This window comes from Camelus bactrianus, chromosome 11 (genome assembly GCF_048773025.1).
Source record: "Camelus bactrianus isolate YW-2024 breed Bactrian camel chromosome 11, ASM4877302v1, whole genome shotgun sequence".
Lineage (NCBI taxonomy): Eukaryota > Metazoa > Chordata > Mammalia > Artiodactyla > Camelidae > Camelus > Camelus bactrianus.
The window spans coordinates 7,318,956-7,337,121 of NC_133549.1; the positions used below are offsets into that span (position 1 = coordinate 7,318,956).

General features: G+C 50.4%; 1 protein-coding gene across 3 annotated transcripts in view; it reads right to left on the bottom strand.

Moving 5' to 3' along the window:
* Positions 1-2,010: 2,010 nt before the first annotated feature.
* The window catches only part of SLC35F3 (solute carrier family 35 member F3), a 230,134-nt gene continuing 213,978 nt past the window's right edge, over positions 2,011-18,166 (bottom strand). For all 3 annotated transcript variants that reach the window (XM_074373140.1, XM_074373138.1, XM_074373139.1), the window contains 5 exons: positions 15,848-16,067; positions 9,510-9,635; positions 7,313-7,505; positions 6,402-6,491; positions 2,011-3,499 (listed from right to left, as the gene is read on the bottom strand). In XM_074373140.1, the coding sequence (XP_074229241.1) occupies positions 3,264-3,499; positions 6,402-6,491; positions 7,313-7,505; positions 9,510-9,635; positions 15,848-16,067 (865 nt within the window). In that variant the 3' untranslated portion in view covers positions 2,011-3,263. The remainder of the gene's footprint in view (positions 3,500-6,401; positions 6,492-7,312; positions 7,506-9,509; positions 9,636-15,847; positions 16,068-18,166) is intronic.

Sequence of the window (18,166 nt, forward strand, 5' to 3'; positions counted from 1 at the left end):
GAAGAGCCCAGGGTCTGCACAGCAGGGGGGTTCCTAAAGATGGCTCTGACTCATTGTGGCAAGGGGCTGGCTGACCACTTTGCACCTTCTGGCCCCAGAAGTCCACATTCTGAAGGGGCGGCCTGGAGCAGAAGGGCCCCACATTCTCTTTGTATCCCTCTTAGTTTTACTTTTATTCCTTAAAGGAGCAAAAGTAGAAAAATCATTCCATTGCGTTCCAGACAGGCCTCTAGAGGAAAGACACTTCCCCAGAAAGAAAAACTGGAGCCTGTTTCCCAAAGCCACCCCAGGGTTCCGTCAGGAGGAACCCCTGCCTGAGATTTTCTAAACTCACGGATCCCTTCCTGGTTTGGCACAGCTCACCCCAGTTCTTGAAATCTGCGTGGCGGGGGTGGAGGGGCTGGGAGGACTTGTGGTTTGTATTCTTTCTGGACAGAAATCTCTCAAATCCCCCTACCCTCAGCCCAACTCATGTTTATAATGCCCTGAAGGGAGCATTAACCTCTCCTGAAAGTTTTAACCTCTTTATTTCACATATCTTACCCTTCATAGCCTTTTTAAACATTGGCGTAAAATATACAGAAGATAAAATTTACCGTTTGGACCGTTTCTAAGCTCAGTGGTATTAAGTACAGTCTCATTACTGTGCAACCATCACCACCATCAACCGCCAGAACTTCTTTATCTTACAAAACTGAAACTCTGTACCCACTGAACAGTAACTCCTCATTCCCAGCCCCCAGTAGCCACCATTCTACTCTCTGTCTCTATGAATTTGAATCCTCTAGGGACGGCATACAAGTGGAATCAAATAATATTTATCCTCTGTGACCGGCTTATTTCACATAGGATAATGTCTTCAAGGTTCCTCTACATTGTAGCCTGTGTCAGAATTTCATTCCTTTTTCAGGATGAGTAATACCCCGTTGCATGTATTTACCACATGTTGTTTATCCACTCATCCTCTGAAGGACATCTGGGTTGCTTCCCGCCTTGGCTGCTGTAAATAATGCTGTGATCATAGGTACACACATATCTCTTTGAATCCCTACTCTCAATTCTTGTGGGTCTTCACAGTCTTTTATGGCCATGGAGAATAAGGCAAATCTGTTCTAGTGTAGGGTTTCCCAAGTTTTCATGTTAAGGATTACAAAGGAAATATCTGTTTGGCTCCTGGGGAAACTGGAGGAGTTGGGAGCCCAGACGGAGTCGTGGAGGTGCCTGGCTCCGGCTCCACTGTGGGGCTGAGGGGTCCCCCCTTCACAGCACACACCGGGATGTGCGCAGGGAGCTCTGTGATCTGGACAGCTGCTCGTGTCCTCCAGAATCTGACCCCCTGGAGCAAGTGGTGCCTGGTGTGTAGACGTTCTACATGTGGGTGGCAGGATGAAGTGTCTTGAGAGGATGTCATCTGCTCCCTGTTCACATGCCCTCTTAGAGAACATGACCCTTTGTGGACATAGGATGAGATATCAGACCTCACAGTCCCTGGCTGCAGCTGCCTGGAACAGTGGTGAACATGTTCAATCAAATTCTCTCTAGAGCCAAGACAAGTTAGGGCACCCAAAGCAGAAGTCAGGGGTGGGAGCTGAGCTGGGAGACGTCACTTTAGGGACTGAGGCTGCCACTTTGAGGCACCAGCATAAGGGATCTGAGGAGCCAGTCTGCACCGGAAAGGGAGCCAGAAGCATCACCAGAGCTGCACTGAGGGCAGGCACTGGGGAGATGGGGAGGTAGAGAATGGGGAGACGACCGGGAGAGGAGGGAGGGAGGGAAACGCTGCCTCAATATGTCTTTCCTTTGAGGCCGGCTCTGTCCTGCGTTTGGCTTTTGTGAAAGTCAACTCTGCCTGCAATGAGAATTTTCTTCCCTTGAGGTAGTTGGGTGGCTCTGTGAGCCCTGAAGGAGCAGGAGGGTGGGGCTTGCTGGGCGAGCCTGTAAGGTGAGGAAGCCAGAGTCTGGACCAACACAGCAGGAAAGTAACAAAGTCGCCACCAAGACAGCACTAAATGCTTCTTTTTTAAATAGTTTATTAATCTGTTTGGCCAAACAGGTAATGGAAACTGAGAATAATAATTTGCTAAAAAGTTCAGGTCGTGAATGCCCCTTTCCCCTATGAAACTGAAAGATTCCATGGGTACAGAGTGCACCATTGGGTTATGACAACATTTCAGAATAAGGTTTCCGTTTCGTATGTAACAATGTAAACTTCAAAAATAGTAAACTCTACCCCCTTGTCCCTCCTTACAGATCTATCACAGATAGAATTTTCTGGCCGACCTAAATTATGGAAGTAAACAGCCTGGTGCTTAAAAGTTTCATAAAAAGGTTTGCAGATTTGGTAAATAATTTTTCGGTCTTAGTCAGGAAGTAAAAGCAACCAGCAATTCATCTTCTGCAGAGTCTACCTCAGATGCACACCGTGCCCCGTGCTCCACTACACGAGGCATCAGCTTTGCCATTTTTGTACACACACACACACACATATATAGTGTTTTATTTGTTTCTAAAGATTTATACATCTAAATGATAAGACGGCGCCAGTGACTTATAATGTCACCTTGCTTCACATAGTTAAAGACGGAAATTCTGTAGAAGGCACTGTAATTTCTCCTCCATGATTTTACATAGACACGTGAGGGCAAGCCAGGTGGGGCTTGGACTTCACTTTCCCTTTCTGCTCCCTGGCTCCTCCTCCAATTGCCAGTCCCAGAAATCAGCCAGAGCTGATGGTTTTCGATGTCCAATATCCTTTTCTGCTCCACCTCTTCACAGTCCATCTACCCATCCATCCAGCTATCCATTTATCCAAAGTTAGAATTATCTTTTGGTTCATTGAAATCCCTTAAAATTAAGAGGACAGCTCTGGTATAAAAGAAAATACGACCTACCATAGCTGAAAAATAATCACAGTGTGCAATGTAATTTTCAGTTGCTAAGATTCAAAACACTTGCCCTGCCTTGTCAGGAACACCTGCCATTCAGAACAGCCTAGGCAAGGATAGTCTGAACCTGCTTTACATTCACTTAAAAAGAGCGGAGAGGTTCTTCTTTTCTCTTTCACACTGAATCGGTACCCTTAAGTGAGAGGTCTGATGTGAAAAAAGTGCAAGCAAGTCGGACATGCCAATAAATACCGTATAATTTACCGCAGATTACCAAGACTGTACAGGTATGTACACCTGACCAACCCGAGGTCCCCCGTCAGGAGCAGACGTCCGAGTCGGCAGCCTGAGGGTCCCCGCGGAGTTCGGAGCGGGCCGTCAGCGGGCGAAGGAGGGGCGGGCTCGTCTGCTCTTGCTCTGCGGTCCCAAGCCCAGGTCTGCGCCGCCCTCCGCCGCCTCCTCCTTCTTCCTCACTTTGAGGCGAGTGAGCAGCTTGATCAACCAGACGTCCCACTCCTCGGGCAGGAGCAGGAGCAGGAAGCCCAGGCCGATGATGATGATGGCGATGACCCGGACCTCGTTGAAGACGATCTTACTGGTGTAGTGATCGACCACTGCAGGGGACGAGAGGAGAACTGGGTCACTTGGGGAGGCAGGCCGGCAGGCACGGGCAGAGATGGGGCCCCAGTGGGGCGGGATCCTGGGCGCCCCTTCCTGGGGGCAGCTGTCCTCTCTTGACCAGGCCGGCAGGGGCTGCCTACAGTAAATCTCCCTTAACGTTATAGCTCTCGTCTGGTGTGAGGCTTTGCTGTACTTCACTTTCCCCAACTGACCTGGCACCTTAGTTTCCAGGTAGATTTGGGTGAGAGACAAAATGAGACATGAGGGACGGCTGGAGATGTGTGTACGTATCAGAGTTCGCTGTGGCCCCCTCTGGAGTGGCAAAATCCATCATGGAGACAGTAAAGAACAACAACAACAACAAAAAAGGTGGCAAATTAAAAAGCAAGAGCAAAGGCAATTTTTCCATGATTAAAAAATACGCTATTGCTTTCTCTATATTCTTGGTACTGTTCATGTTTTATACAGTGACATGTTTTATTTTTATAATTTAAAAGCATCATTTTATTTGTATATAAACATATAAATAAATACACACACGTATATATATATTGGAGTCTTTTTAAAAATTGAAATATAGTTGATTTACAGAGTTGTGTTAGTTTCAGGTGTACAGCAGAGTGATTCAGTTACACACACACACACGTAAAACCTATAATGGAAAAGAATCTGAAAACGAATGGAGATATATATATGTTTTGAAAGTCAAACCTGACCTGGTTCTTTGAAGATGATAAATACAAATTTTTGTTCCATCCCAGGGTATTAGTGTGAGGCTCTGAAGCCATCCACGTCATCACCGACTGGTAAAGTTTATTAAAGGCCCAAGGGCTTATCCCTGACTCCCATCAGGTGAGGGAACAGAATGAGAACAGGATTCGTGTCAGTTAGTAAAAATCCAGATCATCATTCTTTTCACAGCTAAAGATCAAAAGCATTTCAAATGTTGGTTTTCTTTTCTTTTCTTTTTCGCTGTCTTTCTTTCTTTTCTTAACTAGACTAGACAAAGCAAATTTGGAGCCTGCTTCCCCGCAAGAGAGAACCAGATTGCTTTTGTTTTATGTCATTTTGTGAAAGAGGGTCTTCTGACTCGAGTGTGCAGCTTTTGAAAGCTGACGTGCTGGACAGCTCCCCCAGCTCCCCGAGTTGGGGAGGGGGCTGCTCCTCCCTCCAGTCTGTAGCTTGGCCCTGTCACCCCGCCTCCTGTTCCTCCACTTCCTCCTGCCCCTCTTCTTCCCTCCCAGCCTGCCTCTCACCTCGGTCTTCAGGGTGGCCAGAGAGGGACAAATTACACCTGAAATAAAAGCACTTTGTTTTGGTAGCCTTTTTGTGGAATTAAAGTGCCTCTTTTATCTCATCGTAATTCAGAAATACTTTAATTTTTAATATTGGCAGAACAGTCTGTTAATTCACAGATGGGACAGTCAATTAGCAAATCATGTGAACTGCACTAGAGACGGGCGTCAGGGAAAGTCAGAGAGCGGAACAACGGCTCTGTTCTGACAGGTCCGGTCATAGCCGACCCCTCAGCTTCTCTCCTGTGCAGAACTGAACGCAATTCCTTCCTTTGCTGCATTAGTGAATCTCTTACATGGCAGAGAAGTAGGAAGAAGGGACTCTGAGTAATCTCTCACACCCTATCACACCATAGGGTCAGAGTGGCTTCTGCACAGGGGCCCCTGGAGTAGGCCTCCTTGAAGTAAGAACCCTGTGCGGCCGTAAAGACGCACTGAGATGTCGTTGGGGCAAGTGGGTGAGTTATTTTCAGAAGCGGGTGGTGTGTGGACCACTTTTTACAAGCTCTCCTGGAGCGAGGGGCTCTCTGTGTTTTGAAGTGCTGCCTCAGATCATTTCACATGTTCTCACATCAACCAAGGTGATGACATACGGATGCTCTCACTTCTGGGGGACAGGGAAGGCCCAGAGAGGCACTGAGTGGGGACCGCCGTCCTCCAGCGGGCAGAGGTGGTGCTGGACCCCAAGCGTCTGGGCCAAGGTGAGGCATATATACAGAACGTGTGGGATGAAACAGAGAAGCCAAATCCCAGGAAGAGGTTTAGGAAGTTGAGAGCTGCTTAGCCAACGCTTCCGGGCATATTAACAGCAGACTGAACGGGATGAGGGTCTGCCGTTCCCTGGGGTGAGCTAAGCCTCTGATGGCCCGGAGGTGCGTGGGTCGGGAGGTGGCTTTGGAGGAAGCTGTGCCAGGGCCAAGGAGAGGCGTGTTCTGGGGAGAAGTGATTTACACACAGATTCCACAGGGAGGTCAGGGGTGGGGTGGGGGGCGATTCTGGGAAGAAAATCCAAAATTCATATCCGAGTGAGCCAGGAAAGGGAAGGAGGTAAGGGGTAGGTGAGAGAAGGAGGTGACGACCAGCTTTGGAAGAGCTGCCCACCGCATGTGTTGGAGAGTCGCCAGGGAAAAACAAAGCACAGCCTCGCGCAGCTGAGAAAGGGCTCTCTTCTGGGAGGCGGGGGACACGCCTGCGCTTCTGCAGCTTGTGGACACGCCTCTGTGTCACGTCCACTGCACTTGCTCATCTGGAAAGTCACTCACAAAAAGTGCAGTTTTTCCTCTGCTACATATTTGTCTATACTTATCAATAATATGAATGACTCTTATCTCTGACCCTCACACCAGATCGGATCGAGATGGCTTTAGACTTTCTGTATCTTGGTGTGGGAAGTGAAAACCAGTCCACTCTGGAGAAAACACTGCAGGTGTAACAGACATCAGTATTTTGCCTAAGCGCTTTCTTTCTATACAGAAGGTTAGACATGCACAGCGAGAATACAGGCATGTGTACGCATGTGCGTGTCTGTGAGTGTGTGTGTGTATGTGTGCCTGTTTGTGTGTGTGTTTACAAGCAGATACAGAAAGCCACGTAGGTTTACCTGCATTCACAGGTACACTGAGGACGATTCCAAGAGACATCAGAGTGGGATATGTAACAGCAATTCCAAAATTTAATACAATATTGAATGCTGAAATAAAGAATAAAGAAGTAGGTGTTACTCACGACTGGCCCCAGACTTCCCATCCTACCTGGTCTGTCTGACCCCAGCTTCCCTGACAAGGCTGGAGTCATAAGCATCTTGCCCTTTGCTCTGAATCAGTGAACTTGGGGTTCCTGGAAGGGCTCTGGGACTGGGGGATTAGGGACAAACGTCCTGACTACCCAGATCTCCTCTCTTCCCTGAGCTTGAAGAAGGGAAGAGAAATCTGACAAAGGTAGCCAGTGAGAAGGCACCAGGAAAGAGGACTGGGGCGTCCTACTAACTGTGCCCTTCCCTGTTGCTGGCAGCGATTCTGGGATGACTACGAACAGGAGCTTTGGGATATGCATTTTTAAACGGAAATGGGGTGAGGCACTTCCTTGGTTGCTCTTCTGGTGATGATGATGACAATGACCAAGTAATGATGATAATAGTGACAATTGATAATATTTGCTGAACATCGACATTTATCAGGCAAGGTTCTAAGAGCGCTGCCTATATTAGTTCGCCAGCTTCTTACCAGTCCTATAAGGAATGTACTATTGTCAGCAAAAAACACACAGCTCACTGGGCTACAGGGCAGCAATGACCACGGCTCCTGCTGCAGTGACCGTGGTCCTGGAATTAAACCCAATGTCGTCATCACCAAGGCTTGCCTTTGCAGGACCGATGACCTTGAAAACCACCAGGAACCGAAGGATAACGATGGACTGTTTTTCCTCCTTCAGGGCACGGGTTCCCAAAGACTTCTCCTGAGCTGCACAGGATCATCGCTTTCTGGGAATCCCAACAGGGTGCTCACCACTTACTCAATAAGAGGACTGAAAATCCACAAAGGTTCCCCCATGGAATGGCGTCGAAAGAGCTCCAGTATTCCACTTTGGTAAAGTAGAGGACGACAGGAACACAGGTGATGAAGAGGACGTTAAATACCCCCAGCACAGACAGAAATAAGGCGGCTTCTCCAAACTTGGCACTGCCCAGGAGGAGCTTGAACAGGACCTGCGGAGGAGAGCAGAGGACAAGGGGTCACGCCTCCAGCTTGCCGCCTGGAGCGAGTGCCCTGAAGGCTGCAGCTGGACCACAGGACCGACAACCACGTGACAGGTAAACTCTACTCTGCGTGGCTTTCCGTGAAGGGCGGTGGGATTTAACCTGATCTCAGTAACATCATGCTGGAGGGTCACTCTGAGTACCGAGAGCATCTTCAGGAATTCTGGGTTTTCACACTAGACCTGATTCTCTGTGCTGTATTCATGACACTGTATCCCAGCTTCAGAGCACCGAAGATGAGGAAGCCACGTAAATTAGAAGTAACTGCCATGATCACACACTCCTCTCAGAGACCCCTACAAGTGACCTCTGACCTTGAACAACACAGTTTGAAAACCAATGCCCCCAAGAGAAAGGGCTTTGGCTGCAAAGACATTGCCTCAAAGGAGGCAGGATTATAGCACTCAGCTCATCCCCGCTCCATCCCCCCATCCCCATTCCAGAAGGGACACGGGTTTGGAGGGAACACACCCAACTTCGATTTCTCGCTCCTGTTCTTGTTTATACATATTTCAGATGCATGAGAAGTGGGAGAGGGACATGTGTGCCTGGAGTGGCCGGGGAGCTGACCTCGCAGAGGCAGAGGCCCCAGCCCAGCCCACGTGTTTACTGAACTGGTCACGGTTAGGGAACTGAGGGTCCAACCTGCGTCTCTGCAATGTGGTCCCTCCTACTCTCCTCCTTCTTCCTTTTCCAGCCTCTCACATCTCTCTTGGGTATTTCCGGGCATATGTGCAGGAAGCATGGGAAGGGAAATATGGTAAATTGCTTTCAGTCTTCCGGCCTCTCTGGATAAAGGTCAGGCAGGGGAGGAGATAGAAATGGGGGTCTAAGTCGGATATTTGTGTTCATCAGGACTGCGTTTCTATGCTCTCCGCTTCCTGTGAGCACGCAGTTAACCGAGGACAGCAGAGTGTGGCTTTTTAATATTCTCTGCATTTGGACAGTGGCTTTGAAGTCCCAGAATGGTGCTAGGCTCTCACATCCTCCGGGAGATGTGTTCCAGAGAAGGAAGATGATCTATGTGTCTTGGTAGGGGGTGGTCAGTGAGGGCCAGGAGCTGACACAGGGGAAGAAAGCACAGACATGTCACTTTCCAGAAGCATCCAGTGTGTCCTCACAGTGCTGGAAAAAATTCCTTTTCTTAGAACTTCCTACAGTCTTTGATTTTCTCTGTCCTACTGTTTGGATCCACAAAGAGCCAATATGTCTCAAAGCTAAAATCTCATTTCTCATTGAATCCTTCAGCTCAGTTTCCCAACCTGGAGACCAGAAAATATTTTCATTCTTTACTATGGACCCAACGAGGTGGGGAATGAGGGGAGAGGGGCCAGGAGGCAGGATGGGGCTGGGGAGACAGTGAGGGATGGGGGCCAGATAAACATGGTTTCATCTAGACCTACCATTGGCACATGCCTTCCAACGGTCCCCAACATTTTGTCAAAAATATTTTATAATTTCCACATTATAACAGTTGTGCTTTTATTTATCCAGCCTATGGGCAAGGCTTGAAATGCATATAGATTCATGCTGGGTCCTGGTGGCTGCAAATACCATGTGATAAAAGATTTCAGTGACAGAGCTGTAGCAGATTTTCAAATTTTCATGTCCAATCTGGTGGGAAATTATCTGACCAGACACTGAGCCTGCCCCTGCCAGTTAGGGCCCCTGATCTTTCTCCTTTGCTGAACCACGGAGTCGCCAATCCGACTCGGCCGATCAATTGTTCACCTGTTTTATCTCAAATGCCGCAAATGTGCGGCCACCAATGGAAAGATCCAGAGGGCGAGAGCCCAGAGCTGCTGCATGTCTCAGCACCGCGGCTCGGTGTGCCCAGCACACCTTGAAAACGACTGCTTGTCTTAACGCACAGGCACCATCAGAGACCCCTGGGGCAACGGGCTGGCCGTGCCGAGGCCTGCAGCCGCCCCCCCGGAGGGCCCGGGGGCCTACCTTGTACAGGGCAGACATGGATGCGGAGCCCACCACCAGGGCTATGCCGATGACGGAGTGGCTGCGGAAGCCGTCCGCATAGGTCATCATCACGATGCCAGCGATGGCAAGGATGGCGGCCACGATCTGGAAGAAGGAAGACATGGTGGTCACGGCAGCGGCGGGAATCGGAGGGACCCCGAGGGCTGAGGAGAGGGCCCTAACGGGAACGGGCGGAGGTGCTCCTTTTCAGCCCTTCTTTGGAGACCAAGCAAAGGCTGCTCTCCTGCCTAACATCTGCTTGAAGGGGGCCCTCAGCACAGCCCGGCATGGCCAAAGACCCTGAAACGGCTGGCAGCAAGGGTGTGCCCAGCCAGCCACCGTGAGTCCTGGGAGCTTGAGAGGCGATGCTCAGAATCCCAGCGACAGGCGATTTGGTCGTGACAGGGCCTCGTCGTCAATACCTGGAAACCACCTCTTAGTTCCTTCCCAGCCTTCCGAACGCTCACGTGGTCTCCTATGTACTTCACATCTCAACAGAGAGGGCGCGGTGTCGACCACCGATCTTGGCCTCCGTTTTACAGTAGAAGATGCAGCAGGAGCATCTTCTGGGAGAGCGTGTGTCACCCCAGTCGGGGCTCCAGTATCCCAACCCTGGATGGAGGGGCAGTTCCTTTTCTTGGCCGCTGCCAGGCCCAACACCCACGGCCCCCCTTAATCCTGTTCCCGTCCAGATGCAGACTTCTCAGGCGGCACGGACACTCCGGAGAGATGTACACCTTCCCCTGCACAAAGTCAACTGTCGGAGTGCACGAGGGATAAACTAACTTCGGATAACATTTCCCAAAGGAGAAATGCGTCAGCGGCAAGAATAAGCCCCAGTTCTAACCTGAGCTGGTCGTGGAGCTACGTGAACGTCGCTGGGTGGGAAAGAGCAGAGGCTGCCGCAGCCAGAACACGGGGAGGAAGGAACAAACGTGTGCGACACAAGTTTCGGCCACTGGATTTACTGGGAGTTTTAGTCCTCTCAGTGGATTATTCAGAATTGACCTCCACTGTATCTAACAATATCAAGTAGCTAGCATTTACTGAGCGGTCATGGGATAAGGGTTTGCTGTGTATTTTCTCATTTAATCATCGAAACAGGTAGATAGATAGCATCATTCATTTCATTTTATAGACATGATAACAGGGTCAGAGAGGCCCAAACGCACAAGGCCGGTGTGTGGCAGAGTAGGGACACACATTTCAGGTCTGTCCACGTTCATATATACAAACAGGAGAGTACGATTCACACAGTAAGCCACTGGCAACCCTACTCTGAGATCTGAGTTCCCTGCCCAGTCAAGACACACCATGTTTAGGTTAGTGAAGGTGATTCGGTTGCATCTTGGCAGTTTGTCTCAGTTGCGGTGTCCGCATATAATGACCTGTCTCCCTACCCCAGAGGCCCTGAGAGAGCAGGTGATCACCACTCCCCAGAGAAGCGCCAGGCCCTACTCTGTCCAGCTGCCTCATTCTGCATCACACAAGGCACATACTTCATATCCACAGCTACATACACTGCGTACTACTCATTAAGAGAAAGAAACGGAGGTAGCAAGGCAAGAAGCAACTTTCCCCTCCAGGAGAGCAAAAGGCAGGTGAAAAGGCAGACAGGGAAAGGGGTGTGGTTTCTGCTCCAGAGGACACACACCATGCAAAGATGCCGCGTGGAACAGTTCTGCCCGGCTTGGCAGCCCGGTAAAGAGAACTGATGAGAAAAAGAAGGGGGGGGGGGAGAAACAGCTACGAATCGGACGATGTGTCGCATCTCCAAAGATACGTGAGTCTTTCCAACCTGGAAGATGATGCTTGGGGAAGTGAAGGAGAACAGGGTGGTTATTTTTTCCTGAAGGTTTTATAAGGCAGATTTCTGACCTCTTCTCCTCTCTTCTCTATTGATTAAATAATAAAACAGCTAAAAGCTTCCGCCTGAGCGGTGCTGTGCAGGAGAGCTGAGGGAAAGGGCGAGAAACAGAGCGTGTGGGTGGTCGCTGGCCTTCCGGCCAACATTTGAGAAGCCCAGGCAAGTGGGTTCATTCTGACAGGTGGCACTGGGGGGACAGTGACACCCACCCCCGTTCATGCGTCCAGGTCTTGTCCTCTTGGGGGTCCCAGCCACAGGTCACAGGATTGAGCGCCCGGGCTATGGGGCACACTCTCTGGGCATCAGTGGCCCAGCTGGGACCCCCCAGCCCTGAGCCTGGGGCCTGACCAGCGTGCTGGAGGAGAAGCTGGTGGCTCACCCCATTTCTGATACCCCTACCAGCAAAGCAGGGTGGAAACATTCCCTACAGGTCTAGAGGGCAGAGCTCAGAGCCCTTCCCCGAGCCTGAAATGCCTTTGAAGATGCCAGTCCTCTCTTTAAAAAGCAGGTGTGCATTTACATTTTACAGCATGCCGTGTCTGGCTTTCTTGGTTTACATTTGGAAATGTCTCCCTGCCTATTTCCTGCACTAAGATGAACTGTCCAAGAAGACAGACTGGAGCTGCGGCCTCCCGTGGCCCTCATCTCCATCTGGGCATCCCCGGGAAGAACGCTGCGTCCCAGATGGAATCAGGACAAGTGACTGTCCCTACCTCCCCGCGGCCCTCCCTCCTTTCTCACACGTTCCTGTCTATGCACCACCCCCCACGCTTATCCCACTGAACAAGGACTTGAGCACCCAGTCACAGGGGCCTGAGACCAAGAGGGATGAGAGCCGCCTCTCTACTCTGGCTGGGGAAAAATCAGCTGAAGAAGAGAGAGGAACAAGAGCATGGGGGCTGGGGCACCAAGGCACACTGCTCCCATCAGATGTCAGGCCGGGAGGGAAGGCGCACCAGGGAAGGAGGCAGGCGGACGCAGCCCTCGGTGACGTCTGACCAGCACCGCTCCTGCTCCTGCTCCAGTGTGTGACGGCTGCCCGTCCTCTGCTCAGCAGAGCCCCACTTGCGAGGCATTTGAGATTTGTGCAATTTGGGGCAGTTTAAGAAAGGGAAAGGACAGACTAACTTTTTGACATCTTTCTCCCAACACTTCCCCTCTTGACTCCTGGACAGTTCGCTCTCTTCAACACTAAGAGTCTGGAGGTACTTTGAGAGCTTCTTGTTCATCCCTCTTATTTCCGAGGCTGGAAAGGGGGCTGGGCTGTGAGCGCCCTTGCCCTCCTGCACCCCACCCCATGCTCTGTGTGCTCTGTGCCCGCCCCAGGGGCAAGGGGACAGCCTCCGGAACAGAAGTTGGAGTCACGGTTCAATGGTCAGGTGACCACCGCTCCCTAGAGAAGCGCCAGGCCCTGCTCGGGCCTGGTCAGGGATGGCCCCCTGTGAAAGGCTGCGAGCGTGCAGTGACTGAAAACGCCAGCTGGAATCCAGCTGAGGTGGGCACTGCTCTCAGAAAAAGTTCGGGCTCCCCAGGCACATGCTGCTGGGGTTTGAGGACAACTAGGATGCTCTCCCAGCTCTGCCTTCTCGCTCCCTCGCCCGTCCCTCCAGGTTGGAGCGTCCTAGCTGTAGCAGGTGGTTCTGACCAGCTGAGAAGCCCGTCTTCCGTCTCGTCTCCTCTGGGACGTGGGCTGGGGGTGGCGTGGCCAGCCAGTCCTTTCTTTACCCACTGCTGACCCCAGCTGGGCGGGTTTTGGCTTAGGAGGGGCCATCCCTCCCCCCCCAATTCGGCTCGCTCTCAGTCTACTGCTGCTTCTGCTGAACGGAACGGCCTCCCTAAATGTCTGTCAGCTGCTGACACTGTCAACAGATTTGGGCTGATCCACCAAACCCCTCGAATTGAGAAAGAATATGAAATTAATGACACTAAAAAAAAAGAGAACATTTATGGGGTTTTATGTGTCAGGCAGGCATCACCTTATTTTATTCTCACAACTGTTCACTAAGATGAATACCAACATTCTGTTTTAAAATGAGATAATTAAGGCTCAGAGATGTTAAGGAACTTGCTCAAGGGCCAACAGCTTATGAGAGTGGATCCAAATCTTTGCCACTTGACTCTAGGCTAGAGCACCTCCCTGTTGCTTTATAATCCCTGAGCCCGGAGATCCAGGAAACATATAAAGCACATCTAAGCTTGGAGTCAAAGGGTGACACGAGGGCCAGCCTGAGCGCCTCTCAAACAGTTGCCTCTGATGCCCTAAGTGGCCGTGATCTCCCCGGCATTCGAAGGTAAACATTTGCTTCTTTCTGGTCTGTCCACATGACGTGGACCCGTTGGTGTCTCCCAGGAACCACAGTCCTTGTGATTGGAGTCACTGCCTTAATGACACGGGGCCTCAGCATCATCTGTTTCACAAACGTGGTGCTGAGCCTCCGTCACGTTCTCTGTGTCTGTGTGACTCGCAGGCTGGTCTGCTCAGCCCTCTGGGATGCACAACAGTTGTCAAGCCCTTTCAGTTTCTGGAAACTACCCTGTGGAAGGTGCTCGCTAACCCAGGAGTCTGAGAGATGCCTGAGAAAACCCGTATGCTAGTTAGATCTTATCTTGGGCACAAATCTCCATCTGTTTACCAAGGGGGACCTTTCAGTCACTCTGGCCAGATGCTGGCATCTTACAGGTGTTGCTAGCTCTCTGAACTCTTGCAGATGAGAAGCAGGTGCTCCTCCTTGACTCAAAGTGGGACTGTCTTAGATAACAGGTCACTTATTTCTAAGAGAAGTGATGATTATCAGAAAGACCCACAGCTGCGCGAGGCTTACACGTTATGAAATTCCACCACCAGCACCGGCTCCTTGGACCTTCATTTCTGTGCTGGTCTAGCACCGAAGGCTTCAACAAGACACTCGGTTCAGTCTAGAATGGTTAGCACAAACCACGCTGGTCAGGTGGCCAGGATGGCTAGACTGAATCACGGCTCAGGGATGTTAGGAGGAGACCCTCTTACCCACGAATAGCGACAAGGAAAAGCTCTGGGAGCGCTGCACTGTTCTCTGTGAGTCCGAGAGGGCCTCAGTATTGTCATACCTTTTCTTATTCTCAACAACTTCATTTGCTTCTGCTTAGATGCAGAATTAACCTCGAAGCGTCTCTTCCCATTTGGAAGACAGGGCGTGATTAGGAATTTGCTTTGGACATCAGAATCATGCCCCCAAAGCACCATGAATTCTCCTGGGTCTCTGCATCAAAATGAAGCCACCAGGGGCCCTGGGACATCCAAGTCTTCAGCATCCAGGCAGGCAGGCTGCTGGGCAGATTGCTGCTGGACGCATCTCATTTCTTGCGGGGATATATTAGATGGTTTATTTGCTCTAAGCTTTTCTGGGTGGTAGGACAGTGAGCTGAGATCTTATTCTAAAATTAACACTAAGCTTCAAAACAAATTTTCCCCCTACTGCAAGCTAAAAATACGCCTCAGCGGTTGACTCATGTCCTCACTGCTGTTTGAGTAACCAGGTGGGTGCGAAGCCACCATTAAGGGGATGGCATTGTTCCCAGGCCAGTGAGCAAAGGACACAGTAGAGGGCCTGGAGTCTGCACCTTGCTGGGTGCCAGCACGGTTCCCTCTAATGAGGCTGCCCATCAGAGGGACTCTCAGCTTCACGGCCGGCCTCCGTGGTCTGAGGGTGCAGCGATGGGGCAGTAGCAGCTCCTGGCCACCAGAGGGCGACAAGCGGGAGCCGCCAGGACCCTCAAGGCTGAACGTCACCTGTTCCTTCCTTCTATCCAGGGTGAAATCTGATAGTGCATTTATCGTGTTTCATACAACTGTTATGAAACTTGACTAGCTAAACTTGACTTGGTTTTCATGGAACTGACTCAGACTCCGATGGAATAACCAGAGGGATTTCAAGGGATATCATTTCATTGTCCCTTCGTCTGGGGTGTGAAGGGAGTGAGACGGTCCCTCCAGTTTGAACTCAGCCCGAGTGGGTCTGGCCCGCCTTGGCATTGTACACACGGTCCAGACAAAGGTCCCCCAGGGCTGCACGTTCGTGTGGATGCGGAACGACCTTTGGCTTTCGGATACAGCCTACGCGGAGAGCTCAGGCGGCAGGGCTCCGCTCGCTGCCCGGGAGAGACGGGGTGAGCCTGTCACTCCTGTCACATGGGTCCCCGACCGGCACACGCTTTAGAGAATGCTTGCTGAAAATGCTTGAAATGAAAGGCGCTTTAATGAAGGCTTGTCTAGGATGGTTTGCAAGCAAGAAGGTTTGCAAGGCACACGGAGCACCCGGCCCTCCAGCTGGCTCCTTTCCTGCTGCGAATCGGAAGGAAAGTGGCCAGCAGCTTAGGCTTACAGTCCAGCACATGGAGCTAAGCAAGCCGATGGGCAGGTTTTGGGTGGCATGACCGAGTGAGGGAGGAAGACAGAGAACAAGGAACTTACCCTCACGCCCATGAACCTGTCCCTGAGAACAATCCATGAGAGCAAGAACACAAAAGCTTTGTTGCAGCAGAACAACACGGAGGCATCCGTGGTGTTTATTGTCTTTATTGCATGTAAGTACAGGTAGTTTGTGAGTGTCCAAAGAACACCAAAGGGTGCTGCCTTGGTAACAAACACCTTCAAAGTCAAGCCATTGTCTCCAAAAAATCGACAGCATTCCCTAAAACAAGGAAAGAGAAGCAGTGTTATTATATTCTCGGGCTGAGACAGACCATTTATATTTTTTCCCCTATACCCAGTTTATTTATTTACTTTTTAGCAGATAGAGGGAGGGGTGGAGAGCCTTTTTAGTTCTTCTTATTTTTAATAAACATCTTTCTATTCAAGCTTCTCAATCGACTGCTTTAGTCCATTGAACAAAGGGTTGCCCAAGGATCTGCTGCCATGGGTTCTTCCTTCTGTTCTGTTGGGGCTGGAACTGATGGTTCTAGTGGGACTGTTTGACGGAAGGAGGCCCAGTCCCATGACTAAGGGCTAGAAAGAGAAGGGACTCATCAGACCTTTTCTTCTCAGGAGAGTGGATACTTGAAGAGGAATCACTGAAATATATTTTTAAAAAATTCGCCCCCAAGTGGAATTGTCTGTGTGGTCAGACAGCGCCAGTCATTTCCTGGCTACACGGAACGCGTTTGGGCTGTGGTGTACGTGGAGTTAGCGATCTACACATTTCCTCCAAGAGGCCACTTTAGAGTTGGCCATTTTACCATGTGGCAGGTCCTGCCTCCAGGCTGTCTGAGGCGCCAGCACAGGAGGAGTGAGCAGATCCAAGAGCTCAGCATCTTAAGAGAGAAGGAGATGAGGAGACACCTGCAGAAGAACGTTTCCCAACGCCTCCGTTCTAGATTCTAGGGGAAGGAGCATTGCTATTTGACAGACTACTTAAGAAAAATAAAGGCAGGTTTCCCCAGGCAGAAGAAGATGGGAGAGGAGACTGTGGGACAGAGAGGGCAGAGAGAGCACGGAGAGGGGTTGGCTCTACACACAGCTGCAGCGGCCCCGGGGAGCGGGGAGCAGAGAGCATCGTTCTGCTGGGCCCCAAGAGCCAGGCCAAGGAGCTGGACTGGTGAGGACACGATGCCCCCTCAGCCATCACCGTGCAGCCTCATGGCAGGGCCTGGTGTGGCCGATGTACCGGTGTGGCCGATGTACCAGCGTGCTAAGGACGGAGGCAGAGAGAAAAAAATGGAACTAGACTGAGCCAAACACACTAGGGTGGGGAGCAGCTGCAGCCTATGCCTCGTAGCATTAAAATGCAGCAGCAAAGGGGGAAAATGGAGAACAGGAGTCAAAGGGGATTTGACATGATTTGATTTTACTTTACTGGGGGTAATTAGGTTTATTTATGCATTTACTTTTGTATTTGTTTATTTATTCAATGGCGGTACTGGGGATTGAACCCAGGACCTCGTGCACACGCTCTACCACTAAGCTCTACCCTCTCCCCAATGATGTGATTTTAAATTTAATTTTGTTTGTTCTTTTCATCAATTTAAAATGAACTCTGCCTTTGTCCATTACCCAGCTGTGGGTTACCCATAGAAGAACACTCATCACCCTTCACTGAACTCAGTGTCTTAATGTTACTTCTAAACTAGCAACAGGTGAAACGTTCAAATCACTAAATTTACCAGGAAACCAATTCAACTGGATTGATTCCATTCTGACTTTATATGCACGGAACTTTCTTCTGACTGCAGGTTGATATTTGTTTGCAATGTAATTTTCACACAGTACTTTGGCTGCGTTTTCCATGGGGTTTTCTCAAGCCCCGATTCAGAGAACAGTCTTCTTTCCCTAGGGGACGGTGACCAGGGGCATCTTCACTCATGGCTGTGACTATGGTGGCTACAAAGTGATGCCGGTTGCCTGAGTACGATCAACAGGAAATACAAACATTCTTTCCTGTCGTTAATGTCAACCTATTTTAACTAAACTTAGAGGTTATCCTTTTTATGGAAACGTAACACAGGGAGGACTTCCAAGTTCCCCCTATTATAAAAAAATTGTTCATGTTGTGACAGGGGCCACACAAAGTCAGCTGGACCCCTCACTTCCTCTTTGAGAATCTATATTTGATTCATCCAAAGTGTGCTGGTTGTTGAAGTGGTGGGGAACAGGAGGCGTGCAGACGTGGCTGTGCGGTGACGGCCCAAGCTGCTGACTTAAGTGGGAGGTGAGTGGGGATCCATCTCTGGGACGCTTTGAGGACCCAGGGTCAGAGAATTACAGACCAGGTGGGAGGATTTTGGTTCTAATGAG